At 40.3% G+C, this 27327-nt stretch overlaps 1 protein-coding gene across 2 annotated transcripts in view; it reads left to right on the top strand.

Annotated features, from left to right (window-relative positions):
- The window catches only part of TGFBR3 (transforming growth factor beta receptor 3), a 199016-nt gene that overhangs the window by 104119 nt on the left and 67570 nt on the right, over positions 1 to 27327 (top strand). For both annotated transcript variants that reach the window (XM_045847071.1, XM_045847070.1), the window contains exon 4: positions 22606 to 22743. In XM_045847071.1, coding sequence (XP_045703027.1) covers positions 22606 to 22743 — 138 coding nt within the window. The remainder of the gene's footprint in view (positions 1 to 22605; positions 22744 to 27327) is intronic.

Consider the following 27327-nt stretch of genomic DNA (forward strand, 5'->3'; position numbering starts at 1 on the left):
TATGGGGACATGATCCCAAAGTAAGATACTTCAGCAGAACTTTTTTCTTTTTTTAGTGAATGATATGTTCAAAATCTCACACTTGGAGGAAGACAGGATTGGAAAGCACCAGTGTTGGTGGTTTATAGTGAAAGCTACTTTCCTCTGTTTCTCAGGCCTAGATAATTAACTCCTTCTCCCTGAGGACAAACAACAAATCATTTTCGTAAATCAGACAAGCCTGTTTTTTTTTCCCTGTTTTTGTCCTTACCCAAGGACATGCTTACATGCTTAATGATTTTAGAGAGAAGGGAAGGGAGGGAAAGAGAGGGAGAGAAACATCAATGTGAGAAACATCGATTGGTTGTCTCTTTCTACACACCCAGGCCAGGGACTGAAGCCACAACTTAAGCATGTGCCCTGACTGAGGATCGAACCTCTGACCTTTTTGGTTTATGGGATTATACTTCAACCAAATGAGCCACACTGGCCAGGGCAAGACAAGCCTGTTTTTAGTCTAAAGTCACTTACCAATGGGCACTTGCTTGCTTTTTTGAAAAGAACACTATAAGAGAGATTATGACCCAAATTTTTTCAGGTGTGTACTGGAAGTACTGGAAACATTCTTAGCTCTTGTCAAGATTTAGGACATCTTAAGAAGGCATTGGTAGGATGGAGAATGGTGACAGGTTTTTACTCTAGGGATGGTAAAGTAGAAAGAAAGGTAAGACACTTGATCTGTCTCATTTCCTGCTTCATCAAGAACTAAGGGTAGGCCTTAAGAATATTTGCATAGAATAATAGGACCAGGATCAGAATTACAAGGCCCTAGGAGACATTAAGAGTTGTTCCTTGTAAATATTCTCAAGGCTCATAATTCACAGTAGTTGCCTGATTCCTTTATTGTTTATGGTTAAAATATACCCCAAACTCAACAAGTGTTTATTGAGGGTCTGTGAGCTGCTGACAAACAAGGCCAGTGAATGAGCTCCTCAGGTCTAGGAGACTTAAAGGTTGAGGACAAAGGCTTAATTTTTCTCACCTTGCAAGATTCTCCTTGGTAATTTAATAACAATGACACTCTGTAAGACTTGGAATAGGATCTTATACAAAATGGGATTTTTTTAAGCTTTATTATGATATATGTTCCTTTGGGCAAATAAGTGAGGTGATTGAAGTATGTTCAGTGCATTAATGTGATTAAGTGACACTTGATATGCTAGAGGTTGATGTATGCACTATTTATCAGAAAGCAAGCCATGGCCTCATTTTAGTGCATTATATTGTATGCTATTCTTCCCATTGCCTTTACTGACTAGTTAAGCTTAGCTTTCACAGCCCATTGAGAGCTGGCCCAATATACCATTCCAAGTTTTTAATTTTTTTTAACTTTTAAAATTTTTTTGAAAAAAATGTACATTTTATTTTTCCCTTCACAAGCAGGTCAATTTCAATGAAAAATCACAAAGTTCAGGAAAATGCTCATCATCTTCTAATATTATAGAATCCTTTTGAGAAAGAATGATCAACATTCTTTTGGACAAAAGAATTTTGTCCAAATTCTTTTTTTACCGTAAAAATATATTTATTTATTTATTTTAAATCTATTTTATTGATTGTGCTATTACAGTTGTCCCATTTTCCCCCCTTCACTCCCCTCTACCCTGCACACCCTCTCCCACCCACATTCCCCCCTTTTAGTTCATGTCCATGTGTCATAAGTTCTTTAGCTTCTACATTTCCCATACTATTCTTGCCCTCCCCCTGTCTATTTTCTACCTATCATCTATGCTACTTATTTTCTGTACCTTTTCTCCCTCTCTCCTCCTCCCACTCCCCTGTTGCTAACCCTCCATGTGATCTCCATTTCTGTGGTTCTATTCCTGTTCTAGTTCTTTGCTTAGTTTGTTTTTGTTTTAGGTGTGGTTATTAATAATTGTGAGTTTGCTGTCCTTTTACTATACATGTTTTTTATCTTCTTTTTCTTAGACAAGTCCCTTTAACATTTCATATAATAAGGTCTTGGTGATGATGAACTCCTTTAACTTGACCTTATCTGAGAAGCACTTTATCTGCCCTTCCATTCTAAAGGAAAGTTTTGCTGAATAGAGCAATCTTGGATGTAGGTCCTTGCCTTTCATGGCTTGGAATACTTCTTTCCAGCCCCTTCTTGCCTGCAAGGTCTCTTTTGAGAAATCAGCTGACAGTCTGATGGGAACTCCTTTGTAGATTACTGTCCCCTTATCTCTTGCTGCTTCTAGGATTCTCTCCTTCATTTTAATCTTGGGTAATGTAATTATGATGTGCCTTGGTGTGTTCCTCCTTGGGTCCAACTTCTTTGGGACTCTCTGAGCTTCCTGGAAATCTATTTCCTTGGCCAGTTGAGGAAGTTCTCCTTTATTATTTGTTCAAATAACTTTTCCACTTGTTCTTCCTCTTCCCCTTCTGGTACCCCTATAATTCGGATGTTGGAACATTTAAAGATGTCCTGGAGGTTCCTAAGCTTCTCATTTTTTTGAATTCTTATTTCTCCATTCTTTTCTGGTTGGTTCTTTCTTTCTTCCTTCTGCTCCACTCTATTGTTTTGAGTCCCAGTTTCCTTCCCATCACTATTGGTTCCCTGTGCATTTTTCTTCATTTCACTTATTGTAGCCTTCATTTTTCATCTAATTTTCGACCAAATTCAACCAATTCTGTGAGCATCCTGATCACCAGTGCTTTGAACTGTGCATCTGATAGGTTGGCTATCTCTTGGTCACTTAAAAGTATTGGCTCTGGGGCTTTGATTTGTACTTCGGTTTGAGCCATTTTTTGGTGCGGGGTCGGGGGGAGGTCTGGTCATGCCTGTTAAGTAGCGAGGGGCAGAGCCTTAGGTGTTCTCCAGGGAGGGGCAACCCAGTCACTGGGTTGTGACGCTCTATGTGGGGGCGGGGTCCGGGAGGAAACAAGGGCATTTGCTCCTCTCTCTGTCAGATTTCAGTCCCTTCTGCCACTTCCCCCAAGCTAACTGGGCCTTTCTGATGCTAATTCCCATGTGGGTGGGCTTGTGTACATTCTAGGACCCCGTGGGTCTCTCCAACACACTCTCCTGTGAGGCTGGGAGTATCTCCCTGTGCCTCAACCCCCACAGGTGTTTTCAATCAATGCCCCAAGGCTCTATTTCCCAGCACTGGGACCCTGGGTTTCGAGGTCTGTCTCACTGCCCAATTTCACCTGGTTTATCTGGGCTCATATGTGGCCCAGACAGTCAGGTGCCTTACGTGCAGTGCCTCGCTTCGCAGTTGCCGTCTCGCTGGGTCTGCCAGCCGCCTGTGCATCCAGGGTCCACCCGCTGCAGTCTTGCACTCAGGATGCGTTACGTGTCTGGTGCCACTGTGTTTTGTGCCATGAACCCTCTCTGCCTGGCTGCCTGACTCCACCCCTACTACCGGTCTGGATGAATGTATATATTTTAACTCCTTGGTTGTCCAACTTCCATACAGTTCAATTTTCTGTCAGATCTGGTTGTTATCTTGTTTCTTAATTACTGCTGACTTTATTTTGGTTGTGTGAGGAGTCACAGTGTGTCTACCCATGCCTCCATCTTGGTCGGAAGTCTTTTTTTATTTTTAAAAATTGATTTGAGAGGGGGGTGGGGAGAGAGAGAGAGAGAGAGAGAGAGAGAGAGAGAGAGAGAGAAAAGAATATTGCTCTGTTTGTTTCACTTATTTATGCATTCTTTGGTTGCTTCTTGTATGTGCCCTGACCTGGGATCAAACCTTCACCCTTGGCATATCAGCATGATGCTCTAACCAACTGAACTACCCAGCCAGGGATTCTCTAGCTTTATTTTTCTATTTCCTTTTGTGTATTTTCTCAACTTCATTTGGATGAAATATTTCTCAAACCTATATATGTTGCACTCCTGCTGTGACATTTCTTTTGAGGTGCCCCTTGCTCTGTCTCCTTAGTTCTGCCTGACCCTGTCCTTTCCACCCTCAGGGCCCAGCAGAAGTGCCTGGCTTTCTGCTCCCCACAGACTCATTTACAAATGTATATCTTTTGCCCCTGTGAAACTGAGTTTCTTGAGGGCAAGCTTTGTACCTGATTTGAATTTGAAGTCCTTGTGTACAAACGGTTGCTCACCAAATACAAGTTTACATATGTATTCCCAGTTTTCATAGTGTTCATATACTACCAGTATTATCATCACTGTGTGTACGCATCACATTTCTGCTCAGGGCAGTTTGAGTTACAGAATCCTCCTTACCAGTAAGTGTTTTTTATGAATGTGTCGTATACTGCCAGTATCTGTTGAGTTGCAGGATCTTTTTCCTATCAATTCTTGCTAATGGCAATTGCATATTTTTCTTACCTGACTTTTGAGGATGTTGTAAGGCTACTTAAGTGTACCACTTAAAATAGCAAAATAAATGAATAAATAGACGTGTTCTCTATACTCAAGCCATAGTTAGCATACTTAACTTCAATCATGTTAATAAAAATTGTAGGCTTTGATAAATCCATGTAGAAATTTGTTTCTAAACTCCATAGTTGTTACTTCCATAGAGTATAGAAATAATACACTACACTTTCTCATCTGCTGTGTAAACTGCAGCATAGATTGAGAGCAGTATGTCAGATAACCTGGAACAGGCCGTTTTCTCATTTAGTGTTGAATAAGGCTTAGAGAGTTTTTTCTTAAATTTATAGGCATTAGTTTATGTAAGGTCAGTATGGGATAAAGCGTATTTAAGGTTTTATCAGAAAAACCACCTCACTCTCTCTCTTTAAATCCAGGGTTGAGATCAGCAGCTGTTCTGGCATGGGCAGGGTAACTTGATATAATGGCATACATTTTTACCCTGCTCTGCTCTTAGAGCATATTTGAAATGGTTGTTTTGGAAAATGTGCAATGAATTTATCTCTAGACCTTCACACCAGAGCAGTTAGTTCGACCTAGCAAATCCTTGGCACTTGATGTGCATCTTTCATAACAGAACTTGGATGCTGTGTGACCTGATGCCTTGAAATCAGAACAACAAGATGGTGCTTGAGGAGCAGTGTTTACTTTGATCATTTTTCAACTTGTGTGCCCCAGCCTTTTCACGGAGCACAAATTGCTTTACCAGAGTTACGGTGGCTAAAGCCTACGGACTGTTTTTGTAGGCTGGTTGCTGTGGTGATTCTTAGCTTTCCATGAAACTCCATCTCCAGGGAAACAGAAACCCTTGCAGCTGTCTCAACCATTTTGGTGTTGTATCTGGTGGAGGTCTTCGCCGAGCTTGGAGCAAGCCTGAGAATGGTCAGTTTGTGTCCGTATAAACAAATATGTGGAAACAGGGTATCTTATTCAGAACATGATGTATTTCAAAACAAACAGCTCCCTTATCCTTCTCTGAAATCATAGGGGGACTTTGAAGTATCTCCAAGTCTGGCTGAAGCCAGAGTTGAGGGAGACATGGAGATGTTGGTCATGATAATGTTATGAGTAAGAGCTTTGGGAGAATGGCTGGTGAAGTTTATGGACTTACCAGGTGAGGAAGAACCACCTGAGGGTGGTAAAGGAGAACTTCAGTGGGTTTTGTGTGTGCCCAGAGAGGAGAAGTTGGTTTAAGAAGAGAGTGTGGGCTGAGTCTAAGAAAGCTGGCCATTTCGTGTTGGGAGGACTGTGAGGAAAGCTGTTTTGACTTTCAGCTTTTCAGAGGAGAACAATGCAGACAGGACCTTGTTTCCATAGGAACTAAGAGACTAGAGAAAAACAGCCATGGCTTCAGAGGGTAGAAGTAATGATAGCTAACACTTAAAGAGCACTTATGTGCCAATCACTGTGTTAAGTGCCTTACATGAATGACATGTTTAATCCTTTGACATATGATTCAATAGGCACAGGTTATCCCCGTGTTGCAACCGATGAAACTAATGCCGTAGAGTCTTACCGCGCTCAAGGTCCTCAGGCTGGTAAGTGGAGAGCTGAGATTCCAACCGACTCTGAGTCACTGCTCTTAACCACTAGGTCAAACTGCCTGAAGTCTGGAAAGGAAGGCAGTGTGACCCAGATGATTGGGTTACAGGAGACACTGGCCAGCTTGGGGGAAAATGTAGACCTTGGAAGAGATTTAATTATGCTTCAAAATGTGTTCATAGATTTATTTGTTCATTCATTCATTCATCATTAAATATTTATATAGTACCTAGTAAGTGCAAGGTATTAGACTAGGCTCTAAGGAGACTGGTCATAGCGTCTCCTCTCAGATGGTTCACATGTACAAAATTAACTTAATCTGAGGAAGCAGATGCTAGACCCTGTAAGAGAAGGGCCGGAGGCATCTACTGGAAAGAGCCTCTTCCTTCCTCTGGGGGCATGGATGACACAAAACTTTGCCAAAAGCATGGCATTTTTCCTTTGAAGTGAACACAATTGACCCCATGTGAAAATATGAAACTGTAATTAAGTATGTGAATACGTGCTCTGCCTTTCTAAACAGAATGGAGAGGTCTCATTTGCTGACTTAGCATATAATTTGTTCTTGAGAATTTCTAAACCGCAGAACAGAAGTCCATTTTATTAACACCTCTGATAGGAGCAGGTTCCAGAGTAGTGAATGGACAGTACTTCACAAGAAGGAAAAGGGCCTGAGAGCCTGAGAGGACCTGGGAGATCCAGTTTCGTAGGAGAAGGTTCCCCTGATGCTGCAGGTGATTACAATGCAAACTTCCTGAAATTTGTTTTCAGCCTGTCTGTAGCTAGTACATAATTTTAAACTATGAGGCAAGCATGTGAGTGCTTTACTAGTATTAACTTTACTCGTATGTATTCCTTATAATAACTCCAAAAGGTAAGTGGTACTATCCTGTTTTTAGATGATGCAGTAGTGGCACAGGGAGGTCAAGCAATCTGTCCAAGGTCACACAGCTGAGGTAATGGAGCTGTAGTTGAACTTAGGGAGTCTAATGCAAATGTTCATGTCCTCAATCATTATGCTATGCTGGTTAGTCGTTTTACTTTATGTATTCCATTTTCAGCCATAACGTAGCAATCAAAAAGGCAGTTTCTTAGGTGTTAGGATATTTTTAGGGTAGCTTGAGGTTACTATAAGGTTCCTCCTCCCCATGAAACATCTGTTCATTCACTGTCCTAGGAGGGATGATACCCATTTTGCACATCATTCATACTTTATTCCTCAGTGCAAACTGGGAAGCTTTCATGTGAGTGGAAAATTAATAGAAGAAGAAACAAAAACCATATTGTTTCACCACTTTTTAACTCTGGTTAAAAACTTTGTTTGCTCAAGGATGTGGAATCTGATGATGACTTGGACTTTATCAGATTTCTCTCTTCTAAAAACAAGGATCTTTTGGAATATTTTCCATCTGTAATAGCCTGAAAAAGGTTAACTTTTCATTACCTTCCTTTGAGAGAATAGTAAAATTTTCTTTACATTTCAGAATTTACAAAGAATTATAACAAATACACATTATTTAACCTTCTCACGAATCCTATGTGATTGCTCTGATCTCTTTTAAGGTTTAGGGGCAATTTAATGAATAATTTATGAAGAAGGATGACTTGGTCAAAGCCAGTTTCAGATTTTAGAATCTGGGCCTATCAGCAAGAGGCAAAAAGTGCCCACAGAGGCACATATATCCAGATCACATACAGATAGATGTGATCTAGACCTGCCACAATGGTGCTCTGAACCCTTTACGAGATACTAGACTGTCATCACTTCTCTGACAGGTTTGTGGTGTCCTAGCATCATTTTCTTTTGAAATAATTACTCTTGAGAAACTCTCTCGAAGAATTTATTGTATTGTTTACTGAATATATAGATTTTTAAAAAACAAATTTAGCAAACTTCTTTAAAGAAGAAATGACATGGGAAGTGGATAAAGTGACTCTGAAAATCTTAAAAGCATTCGAATAATGAAGTCATGGAATCCCTAGAGTTGGAAGGGGGCTTAGCCGTCACCCAGTCCAGCTTATCCTTGGTTTGTAAATTTGGTTTCTAAATGAGCCCTGACAAGTCGTTCAGAAAATAAAGAAGGAGCAAGAGAAGCAAGAAAATGTATCATGTTGGCAGATTTTGTCTGCTTCTTATAGAGACATTTGGGTCCGATTTGTCCCACCTGGGAACACAGTGCAGCCCAAGCTGCTTGTTGCCTCTCCTGACCCACGATATCCTCTTCTCTCGCCGCACACTCTGGGCATATTTCAGTATTGGTGTTGTATTGTAATCGTCTCTTCATGTGTCTGTCTCCCTCTGGACTGTGAGCCAATTAGGGAAGGATGGGCTGGCATGTCATGGGTACTTAACCAGTGCTATTTGAATAAATGAAAAAAAATGCATAGGAAGCTCAAGCTAGCTTAATGTGTGGCTTAGCTTTGACCACCTTAGATCTGACATCCTGGGGAATTGGTGCCATCTTTCAGCCTTTTAAGGCAAACTGAGTTCCATAGAGTAGCACATGAAGGTCTTTCCAGATGAGATTTGAAACTCAAGATGAGAGTTTAAATCACCTTTTTTGGTGTGTGGTAAAAAACACAACATAAAATTTACCATTTTAGCCATTTTAAAGGGTATAGTTCGGCAACATTTGTACATTTACAAAGTAGTGCAACCATCGTTCCAGAACATTTTTGTCACCCCACAAAGACACTCCATACCAATCAGCAGTCACTCCCATTCTCCCCTCGCCCTGTGGCCTGGTGGCACTATGTACTCCTCCTCTGCTTCCTGTCTCTATGATTTGCCTGCTCTGGACCTCTCGTATAAATGTAATCATACAACATGTGGCCTTTTGTGCCTGGCTTTTTTTCACTTCACGTAATGTTTTTAAAGTTCGTGGCAGGATAATATTCTATTATGTGGATATACCATATTTTGCTTATTTCCAATCTCATTTTTATTGAGAGATTGGTCACGAGTCAGATTTCTTATTTCTACCCAAACATCATGAACAGCAGAGAATCTTAATTATTTCTACACGATGCTGGTAATTTTGGAATATTTAAATTTATAATCAGCCTGAGGGTTTTATAATGTCCCCATTCTACTTTTCCCATTTTGGCTCTACTTACTCCTTGTTAGCGGTATTTTCAGGATGAGCCAGAGACAGATGGTAAACTGTAGTAGTTGTGCTGGAATAGAGGAGCAGAGAACTAGCAACTGTTGACTTAACAGGGCTTTGGGACTTCACTGAATTATGAAATAGTTCAAGCTGTTTGATATTGATAGCTTTTAGATATATTTTAGATTCTGATTTTAAAATTAGAATATTTCTTTAGAGATATATTATGAAAGAACGGCTTGTACCTTCTCCATTTGCGTGGGAAACTAAGCATTTGTGATACTTTCAAACTTTTTAAACACAGGTGTTCCAGCTATACATGTACCTTCCATGTTTAACACACAGAGTAAAAAAGTCAGAGATTGGAAGCTTATTTTTTTCTCATTTAAGCATAAAAATCATATAATTAAGACACAATTAACATATCTAAATATTGCAGAACCTCATGTTTTCCTGTGTTACATGGGAGAAACAATTTTAATTGTTTACTTAGAAATGAATTGATTTTTTTTCCTATTGCTCTTTACACTTACTAATTCCCCATAATATGATTGATTTATTAGGGTTTAAATTTGCTGACTTACACATATGGTTTTGACAGGATTAGTCTCTTCGTTACTGGGAAGTGAATGACTGGTTCAGCATTAGTTGTACAACTTGAATAGCAAATGTTTTGTGTTAGAATTTGCACTTGTTACACTCTGAGGTAAAATCCATTCCTAGTCCCTGCTGTGATGCTCTCTTCTGATTTACCTATAAATAATGTCAACAGGATTGCTTTTGATCTAAGTAAGGAACACTGTTCAGACTTCCTACAATTTAGGTCTTTTGCTTCCTCCTTTTACTTTTTATTTCCCTTTTTCTTCCAGGTTATTAATGACTGCTAAAAGGATTTTAAGGATATTGAGTAACAATAGTCAGTGTGTTACCAGGTGTCCTACTCTTTATTTTAGCTTTGTCCCTTTTCAGTTAGGACAGATGTATTGAACTGTTTATAATGCTACCTCAAGGTAACAGGAAATTGAAACCCTTCACTTCTGGCTTGAGGAAGATACTGTCCCATCTCAGACACTTATCAACTGTAGCATGCCAAATTCTGGATGCATATTTGGTGACTTCCCCTCCGCCTTCTGTGATCATGGGTCTTACCCTGAAAACTCATTTTAGGGCTCAAGAAAAACCAATTCTGAGGAGGAAAACAGGCAAAAGTACCGAACTCTGATGTAAATACTACGAATTGCATTTGCTGTATTGTACATTAGGCTGTTCTGACACAGTTCACTGCCTAAATTAAAAGCATTTAAATTCCTATGCCTCTAAAAGATAGTGGAACATTTGGTCAAAGAAAACAATGCTTTTTTAGGAAAAAATACTTCCAAAACACAGAATGATAGCATGTTCTCCACCTTTGATTTCTGAATTTTTTCTCCCTCTGCCAAGATAGGCCATATAACACTGAAAGTAAAGCTCCTCTAAAAACATTTGCACTTAAAATTATAAGTGCAAGAAGAGACCAGAATACCCTTAGGGGTCAGTTTTGAGAACTTCAATAGGGGTCAGTTTTGAGAACTTCAGGAGTTGGTTTTTGTTTTTGTGAGGGTTTTCGAAGGAAACCAGACTTCATAGACTTCCCAAACTTTTCCTACCTGACCAGAATTTAGTTTCCTTAGAGAGTAATTTGGTCTAATCCACATATTCGGCTGGGAGGCCCTGGAGCTCAAGGTATGATTGGTTTGTACTTGTGCTAATTCCATGGCCTCTAGACATCCAGAGGGGGGTATATTTCTGCAGATTGTCAGAGCCTTAGAGTTCACGTGGTCATGTCCATGCCCGGGGTTTACAATTCTACATGTGATGTGTCCAAGATACGCTTCAGTCACTTGGTTGAAACATAAGCAACACCATTTTGAGTTCCATAGAGCACTCATTCATGGGGACAGCGAGCATTATTAAAGCTTTTGTAGAGGAGACAGAGGATGGACAATTTTAGCTGGTACTATAGATATCACTATTCACAAAAATACTGGTTGACCTCACTCCTGAAGGGCTTCACCCACTTCTCAGGTTGTGCTAGCTTCCTGTCATCTAGCTCACAACTCAGTCTTCTCCCGTTCTCCCTTATCTTTCCTTTTCCAGAAGGAAAATAATTCCTGCCTCTTACTCCTGTAGAGTAGCTCCCTATCTTCTCCTGTGCCCCAAGGCCAACACCCAAGGTTAAGGGTGGGGTGGGAAGGTAAGGAGAGAAAAAAAGAGAAAGGCAGATGATAAGAGACATTTATTCTACTACTAGCACTGACACTTTCTAGCAGTATGACTTTGGAAAATTTTTTTAACTCTAACCACTCATTTCTTCATCTTTAAAATGGGAATAATTAGCTAATTATGCAAAGCATTTTTTTTTCTCTGATGAGAACCGCAAGCCTTAACCCAATAGAAAGACCCTTGGACTTGTCTATTATCTTTCCTTGGAAGAAAATGGTGACTGTCCCTACTGCTGCCACCACTATCCTAATTAACAGTGACCCAGTAATGTTTTTGAATGTCCAGATTGAAACTGGAAAAGACACAGGAGTTCGGGCTGCCTGTCACTACCAAACCCAATAAGCAATGACAGCGATTGAATCTTTATGGGAGCTTTATTCAGATGGCTGGCAATCTGAGAAGATGGCGGGTTCATACTTTAACAGACCATCTTAAATTCCATTTTAAAATCGCCCTTTTTATAAGGAGAACAAGTGTAGGTAAGGGGTTTGGAAAAGTTAATTGGATTAAAAAAACAACTTCAGCATTCTCTCACTGGGGGTGATTTTAAGCTGTGCCCCAGGCTGTGGTCACCTCACCCTGGAGTATAGTGGCTCAGATATCATCTTGAATGGCTTTCAGTCCTGAGGAACAAAGGTGGAACTGCTTATGGTCCCCTGGAGTCAGGGTGGGTCACACCTTTAGTTCCTGGAACAAAAACTTTTACACGCATTGATTACTAAGCTTATTAGCTATTACTTGAACTAAAATTTTCCAACTCTTAAGTCCCCTATCAATATCTTGGTAATTACTTCTCTCCAGATTTCTCTCTTGTGCTAAAAAGCTGGCACTGTATGCCCATTTAGAATTTCTTATCAGCTTCAGGTTAATATACTAGCTCAGAGGAATTCAAATGCCATCCTTTGATACTTGAAGCATCTTACATTACTACCTGAACACCAATGCATTTGGTGTGTTTTTGCCATTGCAAATTTACTAACTTTAAGATGCTGCTCAAGGAGCAATCTTTATTAAAATCTGTGACTGCAGCTGGCAGATGGAAATGATTAATCCCGTACTCAGATTATGTAGGAATTGGGTTCTTGCCCTGCCTACTTTTAAAATTGGCCTCCACTGGGCTCCTCAATGATTCTCGTTATTTTACAGTTCTGTTGTTCACCCCAGTACTGACAAGCAGACCATTCTGGCATCCTGTTATTATAGACATATACATGTCAAAATACTGTGTAAGTAGCAAAAACAATTTTAAGCCATTATAAAAAGTAGGAGTTGAGAGGAAATAAATTTACACCATACATAGTTATATGGACCTTTGGTTATGTATTAGTGTTGGAACACAGTAATGAAGTGTTTGGAATGACTTCGTTTAAGTGTGACAAAGAACATTAAAAAATAAAAAACTTTTTTCCACATTAATCAGTGTGCAAATATTGAATCCCTTCAGTTTATCTAGAATTTTAATTTCTAGTTGTCCCAATGTAGTCCATTGCCTGATTGAAAAGCATTTAAAATTCTGTGCCCCTAAAAGATAGTAAAACATGTGGTCTAAATTTTTTATCTTTATTATCTATCCCTGGGAAGAAAAACATGCTCCAAAGGTTTTTTCACATTTTACATATTTGTATTTGTACAACTATTAAGTATTTAAAAAATCTGTTTTCTTAGTTTGCGTAGTATGGGTCCCATACATGGCTTAAGCAGGATACTTCCCCACAGCTGAGGATGTCAGGGCATGTATTCCCACGAAGCCCAGGCGTGGCCTTGATTCCTCTCCAACTTGCATTCTAGGCAGCCCTACCATTCATTTTAGTAGCATGAGTTAGAATCTGCTTTTCTTGACTTTGTTTTAAAGTTCAAGTTGAAGTTGATGGTGAAGTTAATGTTCTCTTTATAGATGAACCCCCTCCAACCTCCTTTTGCCCAGAAAAACATGACAGTATGGCTATAATAATTACTTGAATCACATTTCATGAATAACTTTTACTGATTCTCCCAGAAAACTTGATCACTTATTAGCAGTCCAGCCCTGTGCTAGCCCCAAGGATGAAGAAATGAGTGTGACTCAGTTTCTGCCCTTAAAGAATGCCTTGAGGATTTCACAATGTAAAGGGCAGGGGAGTAAATGACAGATATCTAAACAGATCATTATGGAGCCAGTGGAAGCAGAAACACAAGTGTGGTCTGTGGGAGTGGCACTGAACTCCAGCTCTGCCTGCAGGATGGGGAAGGATTTATTAGCAACTGCATCTTGAGCTGGGCACATACGAGATCGTTCAGGGGCTGGCGGGAGGGTGCTACTGGCTAGGGTCCTGAAAGGCTATGGTGTGTTAGAGACATATATTATGACAGTCAAATGTCAGATACTTAATACTAATGGACAATGGAAAAGTGCCCGTCAGTCAGCAGCGGCCTGCTGAGGGCTCCAGCGGCTGAGCGTACTCACCTCCCTCTCCCTGCCTCTCTTCCCCACAGTGGCCAGGCCGTGTGCTAGTCTGGGAGGGAAGGGCCAGGGTCCCTGAAATCCCCTTCCAACTCTCCCAAGACTCCTTTGGAGGATCATGACCTATTGTTTCAGAAATATTTTTCTGTTTATATAAGTTCTTGTCTCTCAACCCCCAACCCAAATTTAGTTCCAAGTATTTTTCCAGGGCATTCAAAATATAGAGCAGAAAGGACAGACTTATTTCTGCTTCACATTTCAGACTTTCAATTTAGGTTGTTGATTTTTTCCCTCCTGTGTTATGGTCATATTAGATTATAGTCAGAGGCTCCCAGGGAATCCTAAACCCTGTCCTTGGCTGGGAGGAGGAAGAATTAGTTTTGGAATTGATTGGCTGTGTCCCTCCTTCATGGTAAGTGGTTTCAAGACAAAACCATCAGGAAGGAGCTTGATATCATTTGCCATAGCAGTGTGAAATCTTTTTTATTCCATTTGCGATTGCAGTGTGGAGTTGCAGTGTGGAATTGTTTTGGTGCCATTTGTCAGAGCAGTGTGAAGTCTTCGACCCCAGTTCCCTGAGACCAGGGAGAATGGTCAGCTGACTCCTGGTGAGCATAGAGACCTGTAGGGGATTGAGATTCCTTGAATTCAGCACCAAATGATTAATGTGCCTCTAGAAATTCAGAGAAATGTGAAAGTAAAATAATAAGGAAAAATCAAAAAGTTCCAACTCCACCCCGCCAAGAATATTTTAAGGGAATTTTTTGATACTACTTCATAACTGGTGAAAGACAATAGCACAACAGCTGTAAGGGCTCCTCAGACTATAAAACACGACGACAGCAGCAACTAACTACCATTCTCCACTCCCCAAATTGATTGCGCATTTCAGGTGCATCTGGGGGCAGGTTTGAATTTCTAAAAGTCATATTCTCCAAATGTGAGTGAAATTCAAATTCAGCTATGGTACCCTTGTGTCCTGAAATAGATTCGTGTCTCACTGTTTGTCTGTGTGAATTATGGGTGCTATAAGACCCAGATTCAGGATGTTTTCAATTACTATGAACATTGTTGCTAAGTGGATATCTTTTTACCTTTGAAGCGGGGAAAGATGGTGGCTACATATAGCCCAGGGTGTGATTTTATGGGTCTTGGTTGTAGACACACTGCTAGAGTTCTTTTATCTATCTTTGTGTAAACTGATTATTGGATCATCCATTTTAGAGCATTGTTTGGTCTGGATTTAGAGAACAGCGGTCTCTCTGGTACTGTTCTGGATGACTTCATTGTTTCATGAGTCCATAGGGGCTGTTAGAAGAATCAGAAATGTTGAAATAGAGTCTCACTGACATGTTAGCAAAATTTGGACAACTGTTGGGTTCTCTTATCAGTTGTTTCACTCAGTTTGCTTTTGTTTGTTTTAACAAACTCCAGGAGTAGGTGGTCTAATAAGATGTTTTTGTAATCACTGTGGTAGAAATATCTTGCATCTCTACTGTGAATGCTGGAAAATTCAGAACCATTTTTATATGCCATCTTTCCACACAAAGAATTGGATTTTTTTCTTTTCTGTAGGATAGTACACTCATTTTCATAACACGATTTATAGAGTTTGAGACAATATATAGTATTTGTTCATCAAAGATAATCTTTGGAGAACTGACAGGTCTTCAACCTAGTAAGGTCCAGAGAAAACCGTCCCTGTTGTATTCTGGTGATACTGTGGGCAAGGAAGAACATGCATCATAAATGGGAAAAGGGAAGGTTATCTTTCTACTTGTAGACTTTGTGCCCCTGAGAGTTGGCCTTGACTTTGGTCAAAATTCCATTCAGATTGCCCAGAAAAGTACTTATAAAAGATTTACTTTGAATTTCGTTATAAAACAGGAGAGACACATTAATTACATCCAGTGTTTGTTAAAGTGCACAGTTGACCTCAGAAGACCTAACATAAAATAGATGTTGTAGAACAGATTAGACCATTAGCTTCCCTTCATTTTGAAAAGGGGTCAGCAATGTATGATGACAATGTCTACATATGGAGAGTGACAGGTCAGATTTACTTGCATTTTCTTGCACCACTAGGAAGATTGAAATTCAGTACATTTTGAGACAGAAGATTGGAACAGGAACTTCTGGACTAGGATTTACAGACAACTGTGTAGTCAAAGCATGGTTAAAACATGTCACTGAAGCCTCAGAAACTGCATGTGAAAGTGTTTAAGTTCCAAATTATCTATTAAGTTCTTTCCCTGAGAGTATGATGTCTGAACACCAGAGGTATAATATCTAGTTTAATTAGATGAAGTCTTTTTGTTTTGTTTCCATTTCTGCCATTAGCATTTTCCTGCTCTTCTACAATGAATTCCTTAACCTGGGAAATGGACATGGAGTTCATGGGCCCAATGGTGGATGTATTTTCTTGAAATTGTCTGCAGAATTTAGTTTGCCAGTGGGTTTTGTATGTGTGTGAGTTTGTTTGTGAAGGGCATTTATAAATTACATTAAGTTCTTGCTTCTCATCAAGATGGCAGCATAGGTAAACATGGCTTGCCTCCTCACACAACCACATCAAAATTACAATTAAACTGTACAACAACCATCACTCAGAACCTTCAGAAATTGGGTTGAATGGAAGTTTTGGCAACTACAGAATTGAAGAAACCACAAATATCTAGACTGGTAGGAGTGGAGGAGATGAAGAATGGACTAGTCCCACCTCTACATGTGGTGGATAAAAATTCAGGAGGGATTCTCACAAGTGAGGAGTCCCAGCCCCATACTAGGCCCCCAAGCCCAGGGTTCCAGTGCCAGGAAGATAAGTTCCCATAACTCTGGCTGCAAAAACCAGTGGGTACTGAGTTGGTAGAAGAAACTTCTGGAGTCCCAAACAGTTCTCTTAAAGAACCCACACACAGACTTACTCAGACTCACTCCCTCTGAGCTCCAGCGCCAGGGTATCAGCTTGAATGGCATCAGTGGCATACAGGGGGCAACTGAAGTGTCTGGCATCAAGGAAAGAGCTGGGGGATCGCTTTCTTCCTGAAAGAAAGGTGGGAAAACACCATTGTTCCTTTTCTGAGCCCTCCCCCCACAGAGCGACAGAGATGGCAGGCAGGTGCCATATCTGAGACTTCATCAACCTGGCTAACTCTGTTTGCCCCACCCTGGAGACCCGCTGAGATTCTGTCCCACCCAACTTAGGGGCCCACCCACACTGTTAACCATGGGTTTTCCATATGAATGCCTGATCTTGGCTCTTGCTTCACTACTTCCTAAATCCTATCAAACAAACAACAGCCAGCCTCAGTAAGCCCCCAGGCCAGGCACTAGCAGCAGCCAGCTTAGGTTCACAGCTTGGCTATACCTGGGGCTCTCTAAGCCCAGCACAAGTAGCAGCCATCTCACATTGCTTTATAGCTCAGGCAAGGTAGCCCCAGGCAGAATACAGGTGGGGGCTGATCTTGGCCAGCAACACCAGGGAAACCTCAGGGCCAGTGCACTCAGTGGACAGCTACAGACCATGTTGCAGTACCATCACCTGCCCCTGTACAGCTGATACTCCCTGGAGAGCACAGGTTGGTGGCCAGTGGTCATAGTCAGTCCTTGCTGCTGACTGACCTGGGTAAATCCCTCCCACTGACCTAACAACAGCAACCAGGGCTCAATTACAAAAGGAGGGTGTACTCAGTCCACATGAAGGGTGCACATCAAGTACCCAACTTGGGTGAAAGGGGAGGCTATGCCACTGGACCCTACGGGACACCTACTACATTAGGCCACACTACCAAGACACAGTCAAAGTAGCTCTACCTAATAAATAAAAACAAACACAGGGAGGCTGCCAAAGTGAGGAGACAAAGAAATATGGCCCACATGAAGGAAAATCAAAACTCTAGAAAAAGAGCTATATGAAAATGGAGCTAAGCAATCTATCAGATGTAGAGTTCAAAACACCAGTTATGAGGATGCTCAAGTATTTAATGAGGACCTCAACATCATAAAAAAGATCCAGTCAGAAATGAAGGATACACTAATTAAAATAAAGAACAATTTACAGAGAAACAACAGTAGAATGGATGAAGCCAATAATCAAATCAATGATTTGGAATAGAAGGAAGTAAAAAACAACCAATCAGAACATCAAGAAGAAAAAAGACCAAAAAATGAGTATAGTGTAAGCAGCCTCTGGGACAACTTCAAGAGGTCCAACATTCACATTATAGGGGTACCAGAAGGAAAAGAGAGAGAGCAAGAAATTGGAAATCTATTTGAAAAAATAATGAAACACAACTTCCCTAATTTGGTGAAGGCAATAGTCATACAAGTCAAGGAAGGGCAGAGAGTCCCAAACAAGATTGATGCAAAGAGACCCTCTCTAAGACACATCATTATTAAAATGCCAAAGGTTAAGGATACAAAGAAAATCTTAAAAGCAGCAAGAGAAAAGCAGAGAGTTACTTACAGGGGAGTTCCCATAAGACTATCAGCTGATTTCTCAAAAGAAACTTTGCAGGCTAGAGGGGACTGGCAAGAAATATTGGAAGTCATGAAAAGCAGGGACCCACAGCCAACATTGCTCTACCCAGCAAAGATATCATTTAGAATCAAAGAGCAGATAAAGAGCTTCTCAGACAAGAAAAAACTAAAGGAGTTCATCTTTACCAAACCATTACTATATGAAATGTTAAAAGGACTTACTTAAGAAAAAGATCAAAACTATGAACAATAAAATGGCAATCGATATATATCTAACAATTGAATCTGAAAAACAAAGTAAGCAAACAAGAAGGGCAAAGACAGAATCATGGATACAGAGAGAGTTTTGATGGTCACCAGATGGAAGGGTGGTGTAGGGGAATGGGTGAGGAGGTGAGAGGAGTAAGAAGTACACCAGGTAGTTACAGAATAGCCATGGGGATGTGAAATACAGTATAGGAAATGGAGCAGCCACAGAACTTACATGCATGATCCGTGGATGTGAACAATTGTGTGGGAATTGCCTGAGGGAGTGGGAGGTGCTTGGTAAATGGGGGAAAAGGGAGAGAATTGGGACAACTGTAATAGCAAAGTTAATAAAATATAGTAACAAATAAACTGAAAAAAATTCTCAAATGCTCCATGACTCCCAAAGATGAACAAAGAAGTCACTAACTTAGAGACATTCCTTCATTATCCCCTCAGTTAGCATTTAGCCCCTTTAGCCCAGTGAGCCATCATAGTCACATGGCCCATAGATTCAGTTCTGTTACTTATGAAGGTTATGGATAAGAAGTGATCTTTATTTTTATGTAACTTCAACATAGGATTGAGAGTCACCTCTTTAAACTAGTGTGTAGATTTCCAAGCTGGAAATTATTGGATAGCATTTGTATCATTTCTATATGTGCTATTTCTTTGTTACAGTCTGCTTGGGCTCTGGTCTTTAAACAATGATCACCAGACAGTAATCTAACCATGAAAATCTTCAGCAATGTGCTCTTATCTTTGTAACTACAACCTATCCTGAGCTATATAATTGGTTCTTAACAGGATGTTCTTTCTCTCTTTTTCTCTTCCTCTCTCTCTCTCTTTTTTTTCCTTCGAGAAATTTGGTACCTTAGCAGGAATTCTTTAAAAGATATTTCAGGTATGTTCTACCCACATTTCCAGGAGCTTTTTTTTTTTATATCTTCATTCTTTTGTTGGTGGTTTTTGGTTGTACTTTATCTTCCCTTCAGAAACATTTACTCAAGTGGATGGAAGGGGAAGGTTGCTGAGGGATCAGATGAGCAGGTGCGTGGGGGACTTTCTGTTCCTGCCAAATGATCTTTTCTTAAAAAGTATTGAATATTTTTCATTTAATTTCCCAATCATAGTGCAACTTGTTCTTTGCCAAATAGTTTTTGGGGCTTTGCCTAGGCCCCATGTGCCAGAGTTGAGGACTCATCTTGGCCAGACATTGCCACATATTGAAGGCGGGAGCCGTTTCCAGGAAAGCTCAGGGAACTGTGGCTCCGAGAGTCCTTTCCTTCACTGTGCGAGCCAGGCCTCGACACTTCTGACCATCTGGAAAACTTTGGACCCAAGCACCAATATCTGTCTCATACATATTTTTCTTTTCATTTCCTAAGTTTTTAAAAAATTCTTGCTTCATTTGAGATATGTATTTATTGCTATTTTAATCTACCTAGTGCAAGAAGAATTGTATACTTGAGGGCAGCAAAGAAAGTCATCAGAAAAGAGTTGATGTACCCTCTGTGAATATATATTACTATTTTCTGTGCCATTATGATGCTCAGTAAGCAGTTTTGGAATGAATACACCTGGAAACTTTTTACTGACATGCTGTTAGTGACAAAGTGTCTTTTTTTAGGTGCTCTTGAACAAGGAATGATTTCATCTCTCTTTTCTTCACTCTGCCCAGTGTGTGCTCTCTGTTTGACCATGCTATAGTTAATCCCCCTGCTCTGTTTGCAGTGGTGGTCAGTCTGTTTATTTCTAGATGCAGATAGCATCTCCATAATGCTGTGAGGTAGAGTCTGCACAACCCAGGAACATTTTATTTTGCTGTGGCTGTACTTGACACAGTTCATCAGTGCTCTGCTTTTAGTACTTTTCCTTATGCCAAATATAAGAATGTTCCTAGCTTGCTTTCAGAAATCTTGATAGTTTGAGTATTGTTCATGGGTTTCTTTTTGTTTTTTTTGTTTGTTTGTTTGTTTTTAACTTTTCTGTAAATTACCTTGCTAAATCCCTTTGAACCTATTAACATATTTAACCTTTTTAAAAACCTTTTAGGTAATATACGTTTATGAATTTGCTGTGATAAATCAATCATTTCAAAAATTACTGTATTTTGAAAGGTATAATGCACACTTTCTCACCCAAATTTTTAGGGGAAAAATAAGGGTGTGCATTACATGTGGGTAGTACTAATTCCATATCTATATAAATATTTTTAATTCTTTTATTTATGCTTATGTGTTAAAAGCATAACTGTAGAAAGCAATAACAATATCTGTATGCAAAATAATACCCTAAAATTTGATAATTGGTTTTGTTTCTAAATATAAAGAAATAAATAATTGAATTAAAAAAATTAAAATGAAAAGTTTTTTTTCCTGAAAGCTTTGGCCAAAAACATGGGCATGCATTATATTTGGGAGCACATTATACATGGCAAAATATGGTATCTACAATGCACTAATCACAGTATTAAACATGAGACATATTTTTATCTGCAGAGTATTTATAGTTTATTTCAGAGACTTCGGACACACATTCAATAGTTAATGAATGAGATGGTATTATATACTAAGTGCATATTATTCATAGAATAAAATAGTTCTGTGGCATTAAAAATTAGAAAATTAAACATTCAGTTGGCCTTTACTGAGTCGCTACCATGTGCTAAGGCATAGGTATTGAAAGTTAAGTAAAGTTTAGTGCCGTTTTAGCAAAGACCCGAGAGTGTGCTGTGGTAAGTGACACTGGTCAGCCACCCCAGCGGTAAAAGGTAAAGATACATCAGGATCACAGTGGGCCAGCAGGCCCTGGGGAGGTGTAAAGTGTCCAGCTTTGAATGTTCTGTCGCTGATGATTATATAGATTCCAAACATAGATTTACCAGGGGTGTCCAACCCATGGCCCGTGGGTCACATCGTGGCCCAGGATATCTATGAATGCGGTCCCACACAAAATAGTAAATTTACTTAAAACCTTATGAGATTTTTTTGTGATTATGTGTCACAATGTATTTAATGTGTAGCCCAAGACAACAAAAGGTTGGACAGCCCTGATAGGCCATTTAATCCTCATAAGGGTTATGGCTGAGATGTGCTATTATCCCCAGTGTATCACTCAGTCTGTGTCTTTCCAGCTAAAGTCCTTTTTGTGTGTTTTCCTTCCCTTATCATTTTACAGTGCTCTTTGGTGAGTTTGTTTTGTTTAAATACGTGATCCTTGGGTCTTACCTCAGCAGCCCATACAGAAAACCAGTGTGAGACATGCTTATGTGAAAGCATCTCTTCAGTAGTTCTGTATCTACCCTTTTGCTTTCCTGTGTTCGTGTTGACTGACCCTGTGCTCCAGGAGGATGTTGTTGAACCCAATGTGTCCAGCTCTGCTTACAGGTGCTTTCTGATGATGCTAACAAGGACACTGGCAGCCTACAGTTGTCTTGATCAGCTGTCAACATCCGCCATAGTTTTCATGTCCAGATCATGGTTTTCTAACCTGTTTTTTCTTTTTCCTTTTTTTTTTTTTTTTGACTGGGGTCCTACACCATTGGGTTCTATTCTCTGCGTTCTTTGTGCTTCTTTCTGTGGAAACCCCCTTCGAGCTAATAGCTGGGATGATGAAAGCACTGGCAGCTCCCTTTGGCAGCTCCTTTCCCTGAGCTTTTGACACTTTCCTTTGGCAGATTTGCTTAACTTTATGGAGGTTGGAGCTTACCTGGAAGAGAAGAAAGGCATTCTCTGGCATCCAGGGGAGTGACCTGACCTTGGGGGGTTCTGGGCTCCAGTTTTCAGTTTAGTCGTTTGACTTAGAGTATGAGGCAGCCCTAAAGGAAGGAGACATTTTTTCTGCCTGTGCCAACTTAAGAAACAGTGTGTTCTGTTTACTTGTGTTCCACTGTTACTGGGAGCTGAATCATGTTTCAGTTGAGATTAGTGTGGGTTGAACCATACGATATAGCCATTTTTTTAGTGAAAAATGCTCAAATAATGGCAATCTCATCTGATTCAACCTAGTATATCTTATCTGTGAATCTATACTAGTTTATAGCTTGCTTCTGTTAATGCTGAGCTTTGAAAAAGTATTCCAGATGATATGCTAAGCGATTTCAGTGGAAAGCGATTTCTAAGATTTCTCTTTCTTGTACTTTCTAGGTCACTCTGCACCTGAATCCCATCTCCTCAGTCCACATTCACCACAAGCCTGTCGTGTTCCTGCTCAACTCCCCACAGCCCCTTATCTGGCATCTGAAGACAGAGCGGCTTGCAATTGGCATCTCCCGACTTTTTTTGGTAAGTGTTTGAAACCCTTGTCTCCCGACTTTTTTTGGTAAGTGTTTGAAACCCTTCCACAGTGATCTTTAGCACAAAGATATAGTGACCCTACAACTTTGCAAGGCATTTTCATTGTAATCATACCAGAGTTCCACAATGTGTTAAATTTGGAGTGTGCTCTTAATGAGGTTTGGATGACACAGATAAGCATTCACAGACAGCAAACACCACTCATGTCTTCTTCTGTGGATGGAGCATTGAGTCTAGTTTGCACGTTACTGCGGGATCTGCGGTCATCCTCTGTGTGGCCCGAGCTTTGGTCTCAGCTGGGAGATCCTCCCCGCACAGCCTTGTGGCAGCGCAAGCAATGTAAATATTGTCAATAGCCACTAGGTGTGTGGTCTCTGACCACAGGCTAAATAACGCGCAAACCCTTTCTGTTTGTATATAACACAGGCGTCCTTTCTGATATGAGGATCTGTTTGTTGAGAAAGTGACACAGTGAGCTCCAAAATGAAAACATTTGTATTTTATAAAAAAGCTGGAACCCAGCACTTGTGGAAAGATCCAAATATTACCTACTATTTGTAAATCATGTCCTTTTGAGTTTGCCAGAACATTCAAGTTTGCTAGTTGTGGAGAAATTGATGGGTTGTTTGGATGGATTTTTGGGGTATGATATCATGTCTAATGATGAGCAACATTGCACTTCACAGTGGAGCTCACATTGTCTGTTGCTAAAGCTACATGCTAACATCCTCAAGTGCAGAGCCTTGGACTTTTAGACCTCTCTTGCCCACAAGGATTCAAAATAAGAAGCAGCCTCAGTTAATAGTGCTTCTCTTTCATGTTGGATCAGTTTTTCCTAATTAATTACTCTTAATCCAGATCTGTAGTTTCTTGTCAAAGTTGATTGTGCAAGAGTCATCAGTGCATGCTGCTTCTAGTGGCAGTGGAGGGAGTTTGAGGAACAATATATTTGAATAGTCTCTAATCACTTATTAATAATAACACATGAAAAAACAATAACTAAAGGTAGTGCAAATACCCAGCAATACCTTAACCAGGGCATCAAAATTAACATCAACCATGGTATAAATGGGTGCTGTGTGCCTCTACATGTGATAACCAGAGAACAAACACAGCATCACTTACGTAGTTTGGACCAAACCAGAGGAAACACTGGAGAAAACCAAATTGAGTGCCATTCTATGTAACAACTGGCCTGTGCTCTTCAAAAGTGTTAGTCATGAAAGACAAAGAGAGGCTGGGAAGCCATTCCAGGTCAAAGGAGACTCCAAAGACACATGCGATCCTGAACTGCATCCTCTTGGGTCAGGAGGAGGCCATCGCTGTAAAAGACATTGTCAGGATAATAGGCAAAATTGATTTTGGGCTTACAGATCAAAGTATTGTGTCAGTGTTATATTTATTGAGTTTCATAATCGTATTATTGTTACATGAGATTATGCTTCTTAGAAGACATAATACTCGTAAGTATTAAGGGAGAGAGGGCCAAATAATTTAGAAAAACATGCAATGTGTAGATAAAATAAGAAAGCAAGTATGGCAACAGGTTGAAAACTGAAGAATGTAGTTAAAGGGTCAGTAAGGGTTCTGTGTACTATATTTGCAACTTTGTAAATGTGACTTAATTTCAAAATAAAAAAAATTAAAAGTATATTTACAAGGTAGGCGTTACCACTAATTTAAATGGTAACCTTTTGGAGAATTAAACTTATTACTTCTAAATTTAAAAGGCCAAAAGTCAGAGTTGTTGTTATTCGTATTCCTAGCACATTCATTTAGCACTTGTTATTACAGTAGGCTCTCTGATATGTACCTTGTTTAATTCTCACAATAGCCCTGTGCGATGTGGGTGTTCACCCCATTTTACAGATGCGTTTACAGATGAGAAACTAAGACCTAGAGTGGCTAAGTAAGCAGTGACCTAAATCGCACAGCTCATTACTGGCAGAGCTGGGACTCAGACTGAGACAGGACTTACTCTACACACTCTTCATGCTAAACTGGCTCCCTTCATGCTCATGTTCACTGTCAGTATTCTGTAAGCAAACATATTTGTGATGATAAGACTACTGACCATGGTCATAAGGTCACTTTTAGCCCCTATAAAGCAGAGCCGTGCTATCCACAACAGTAGGCACTAGCTATGTATGGATGTTTAAATTTAAAGTAACTAAAGTCAGAAATACAGTTTCTGGGTGCACAAGCCACGTTTCAGGGGCTCCACAGCTACATGTAGCTGGGGACTACCACATAGGGAAGCCTATGAAGGGGTTGTAAATGAAGACTTTGCCTACCCTGGTTTGAACCCAAACAGTAACCTGAAGCAAATTACTTAATTTTTCTAAGGCTGACCTTCTTCAGTTGTAATATAGAAATAGTAATAGTCCCTATGTTATGGGGTTACTATGTTGATTAAATGAGACTGCATATAAAATGTTTAGCACAGCGCCTGGCACCAGTAACTTCATTGACCTCACCTGCCATTCGTTGCTATTTGTTGCTAGTCATGGTAAAGAACACTTGGGAAGGGTGCTGAATTTACATTTTTAATTGTGGCACATCTAGCTGGGCCAGCCCCAAATTGAGAGGAGTTCCTGTTTCTCCTGCTGTGGGCGCAGAGGAGAACTGTGGGCTGCATACATCACAGCTGCACTGGTCTCTTTCTGGATTTCTTCTTTCACCGGTCACTCTCTGGGTTTTGAAGGAAGGTGTCTTGTCCCTAGTTATTATTTATCTGCTTTCATTTTGTTTAAGATCTATGAAGAACTACCTCTTGGCCATCAGTTTAAGACACACTAACAGTGGATAAAACAAAAACGAGACAGTTTTAGTTAACAAATTAACATCAACCCTGTTTGGAGTTAATCCCCTGTAAGGAGATTGCAGACCAAGGGATGAACCTAAAATTACCAATGGGGGGGCGGGGGGTGAGGGGAAGGCAGCATTGGAAAAAGTCAGCAGATTTAAATTCTAGGACATCTGAATTCTACCTTGTTGTCCAGCAGGCTTTCCTTTAGGGGAGATGGTTTTCTCCCATTTGTACATTTCTTCCTGCCCTGGAGGAGATGGAACATCTGTTGTCCATTCAGGTTCTCAGATCAACCGATGACAAGTGATGCAAGATCCGCCACAAGCGGGGCAGCTGTCCCTGACGGAGAGAGTGCGGAGGTGAAGCAGGCAAGCCCTCGCAGCCCACAGGGAGTGTGGGGGTCTGCTCATCCCCTCAGTAGCCATTGCAGCAGAAGGGTCGCTTCTGGACAGAGAATCGGTGGTGTGTTCTGTTGATCTATTCACAGTAGTTGAGTTAAGAGATAACTAAATTATTTTGCATAAAGCGCTTTATCCAAACACTTCAGAAGCTCATGGAATCTTTGGAAACTAAAGCTTAGTTGTTTCCATCACTGTCTTCTCCACAGTTAGAGACCTTAGAGGAGCTAAGGAGAGGAGATGGGTCTCTTGACTCTCAGTTTAAGATGCAGGTGTCCTCATGTCTTCCCTCATACGCTGCTGAAGAATTTGCAAGACTGTCTTAAAGCTGCCTTTACTTTCTAGGTAGAATTATAATACTTTAACAGTTTTTTTTTTAAGTAGGGTGGTAAGAAAAGTTCAAATATTGGCATCTACTCATCCATCAAGGTGATTTTTTAATTTAAGTTGAATGTTTGCATTGTTATAACTCCCCAGATTTAAAAAGGAAACCTTTCATAATTAGTTAGCAGGGCTTTATGTTACTCAGAATGTTGCAGCCACCCACGAGGGTGACTAAAAACATTACACAGCAGGTCCTCGAACGGCGTTATTTTGTTCAACATCATTTTGTTATTACTGTTAAGAAGAGGGAAAAAGTGGATTCCCAGCGGGGCCACCGTCTGTGTGGAGTTTGCACATTGTCCCCAGGTCTGCGGGTTTTCTCCCGGGACTCAGGTTTCCTCCCACGTCCCAGAGCTGTGCCTGCTGGTTTCACTGGCGTGTCTACATGGCCCCGGTCTGAGCGAGTGTGGGCGTGGGGGCCCTGGGAAAGAAGGGCATCCTCTCCAGGGTGGGTGGGCTCCCACCTTGCACCGTGAGCTGCTAAGATAGGCTCCGGCTACTCTCAACTCTGATCAGGAATAAGTAGGTAGGAAAAGAATTTTCTTACTGTTTTTTGTTAATCTTCCTTAAATGTATTATAGCTCACATTTATTTCAGTGGTTATACAAATGTTTTCACATCTTTATTTAGAAGTTTGTTGATGTTTATATTGCCACAGGACCTTAGCTCTTGTTTATATCAATTAGCCTGTGGTAAAATCGGTTTCATTATAGGTTGTTTTGCTTAAAGTCACTGTTTTCAAGCACCTGTCAATGACATTACTCGAGGATTTACTATATTTAATACTGTCTAATAAAGGGATCTTCTTTTCTGTCAAATTATTCCAGTCCTTCTCATGATTCCACAGTGCTGGCAAGAGGGGTGTGCCAGGCAGGGGGAAAGTGGTATTGAGTTTCCTCTGCAAGTGCAATTCCTTTATCTAGTTGTTCTGGTTACCTAGAAAATGGGAGTGAAATGACAGGAGATTGTTTCAGGTTGAGT

This window comes from Phyllostomus hastatus, unplaced genomic scaffold (assembly GCF_019186645.2).
Source record: "Phyllostomus hastatus isolate PE091 unplaced genomic scaffold, TTU_PhHast_1.1 phas_contig_524, whole genome shotgun sequence".
NCBI classification, from domain to species: domain Eukaryota; kingdom Metazoa; phylum Chordata; class Mammalia; order Chiroptera; family Phyllostomidae; genus Phyllostomus; species Phyllostomus hastatus.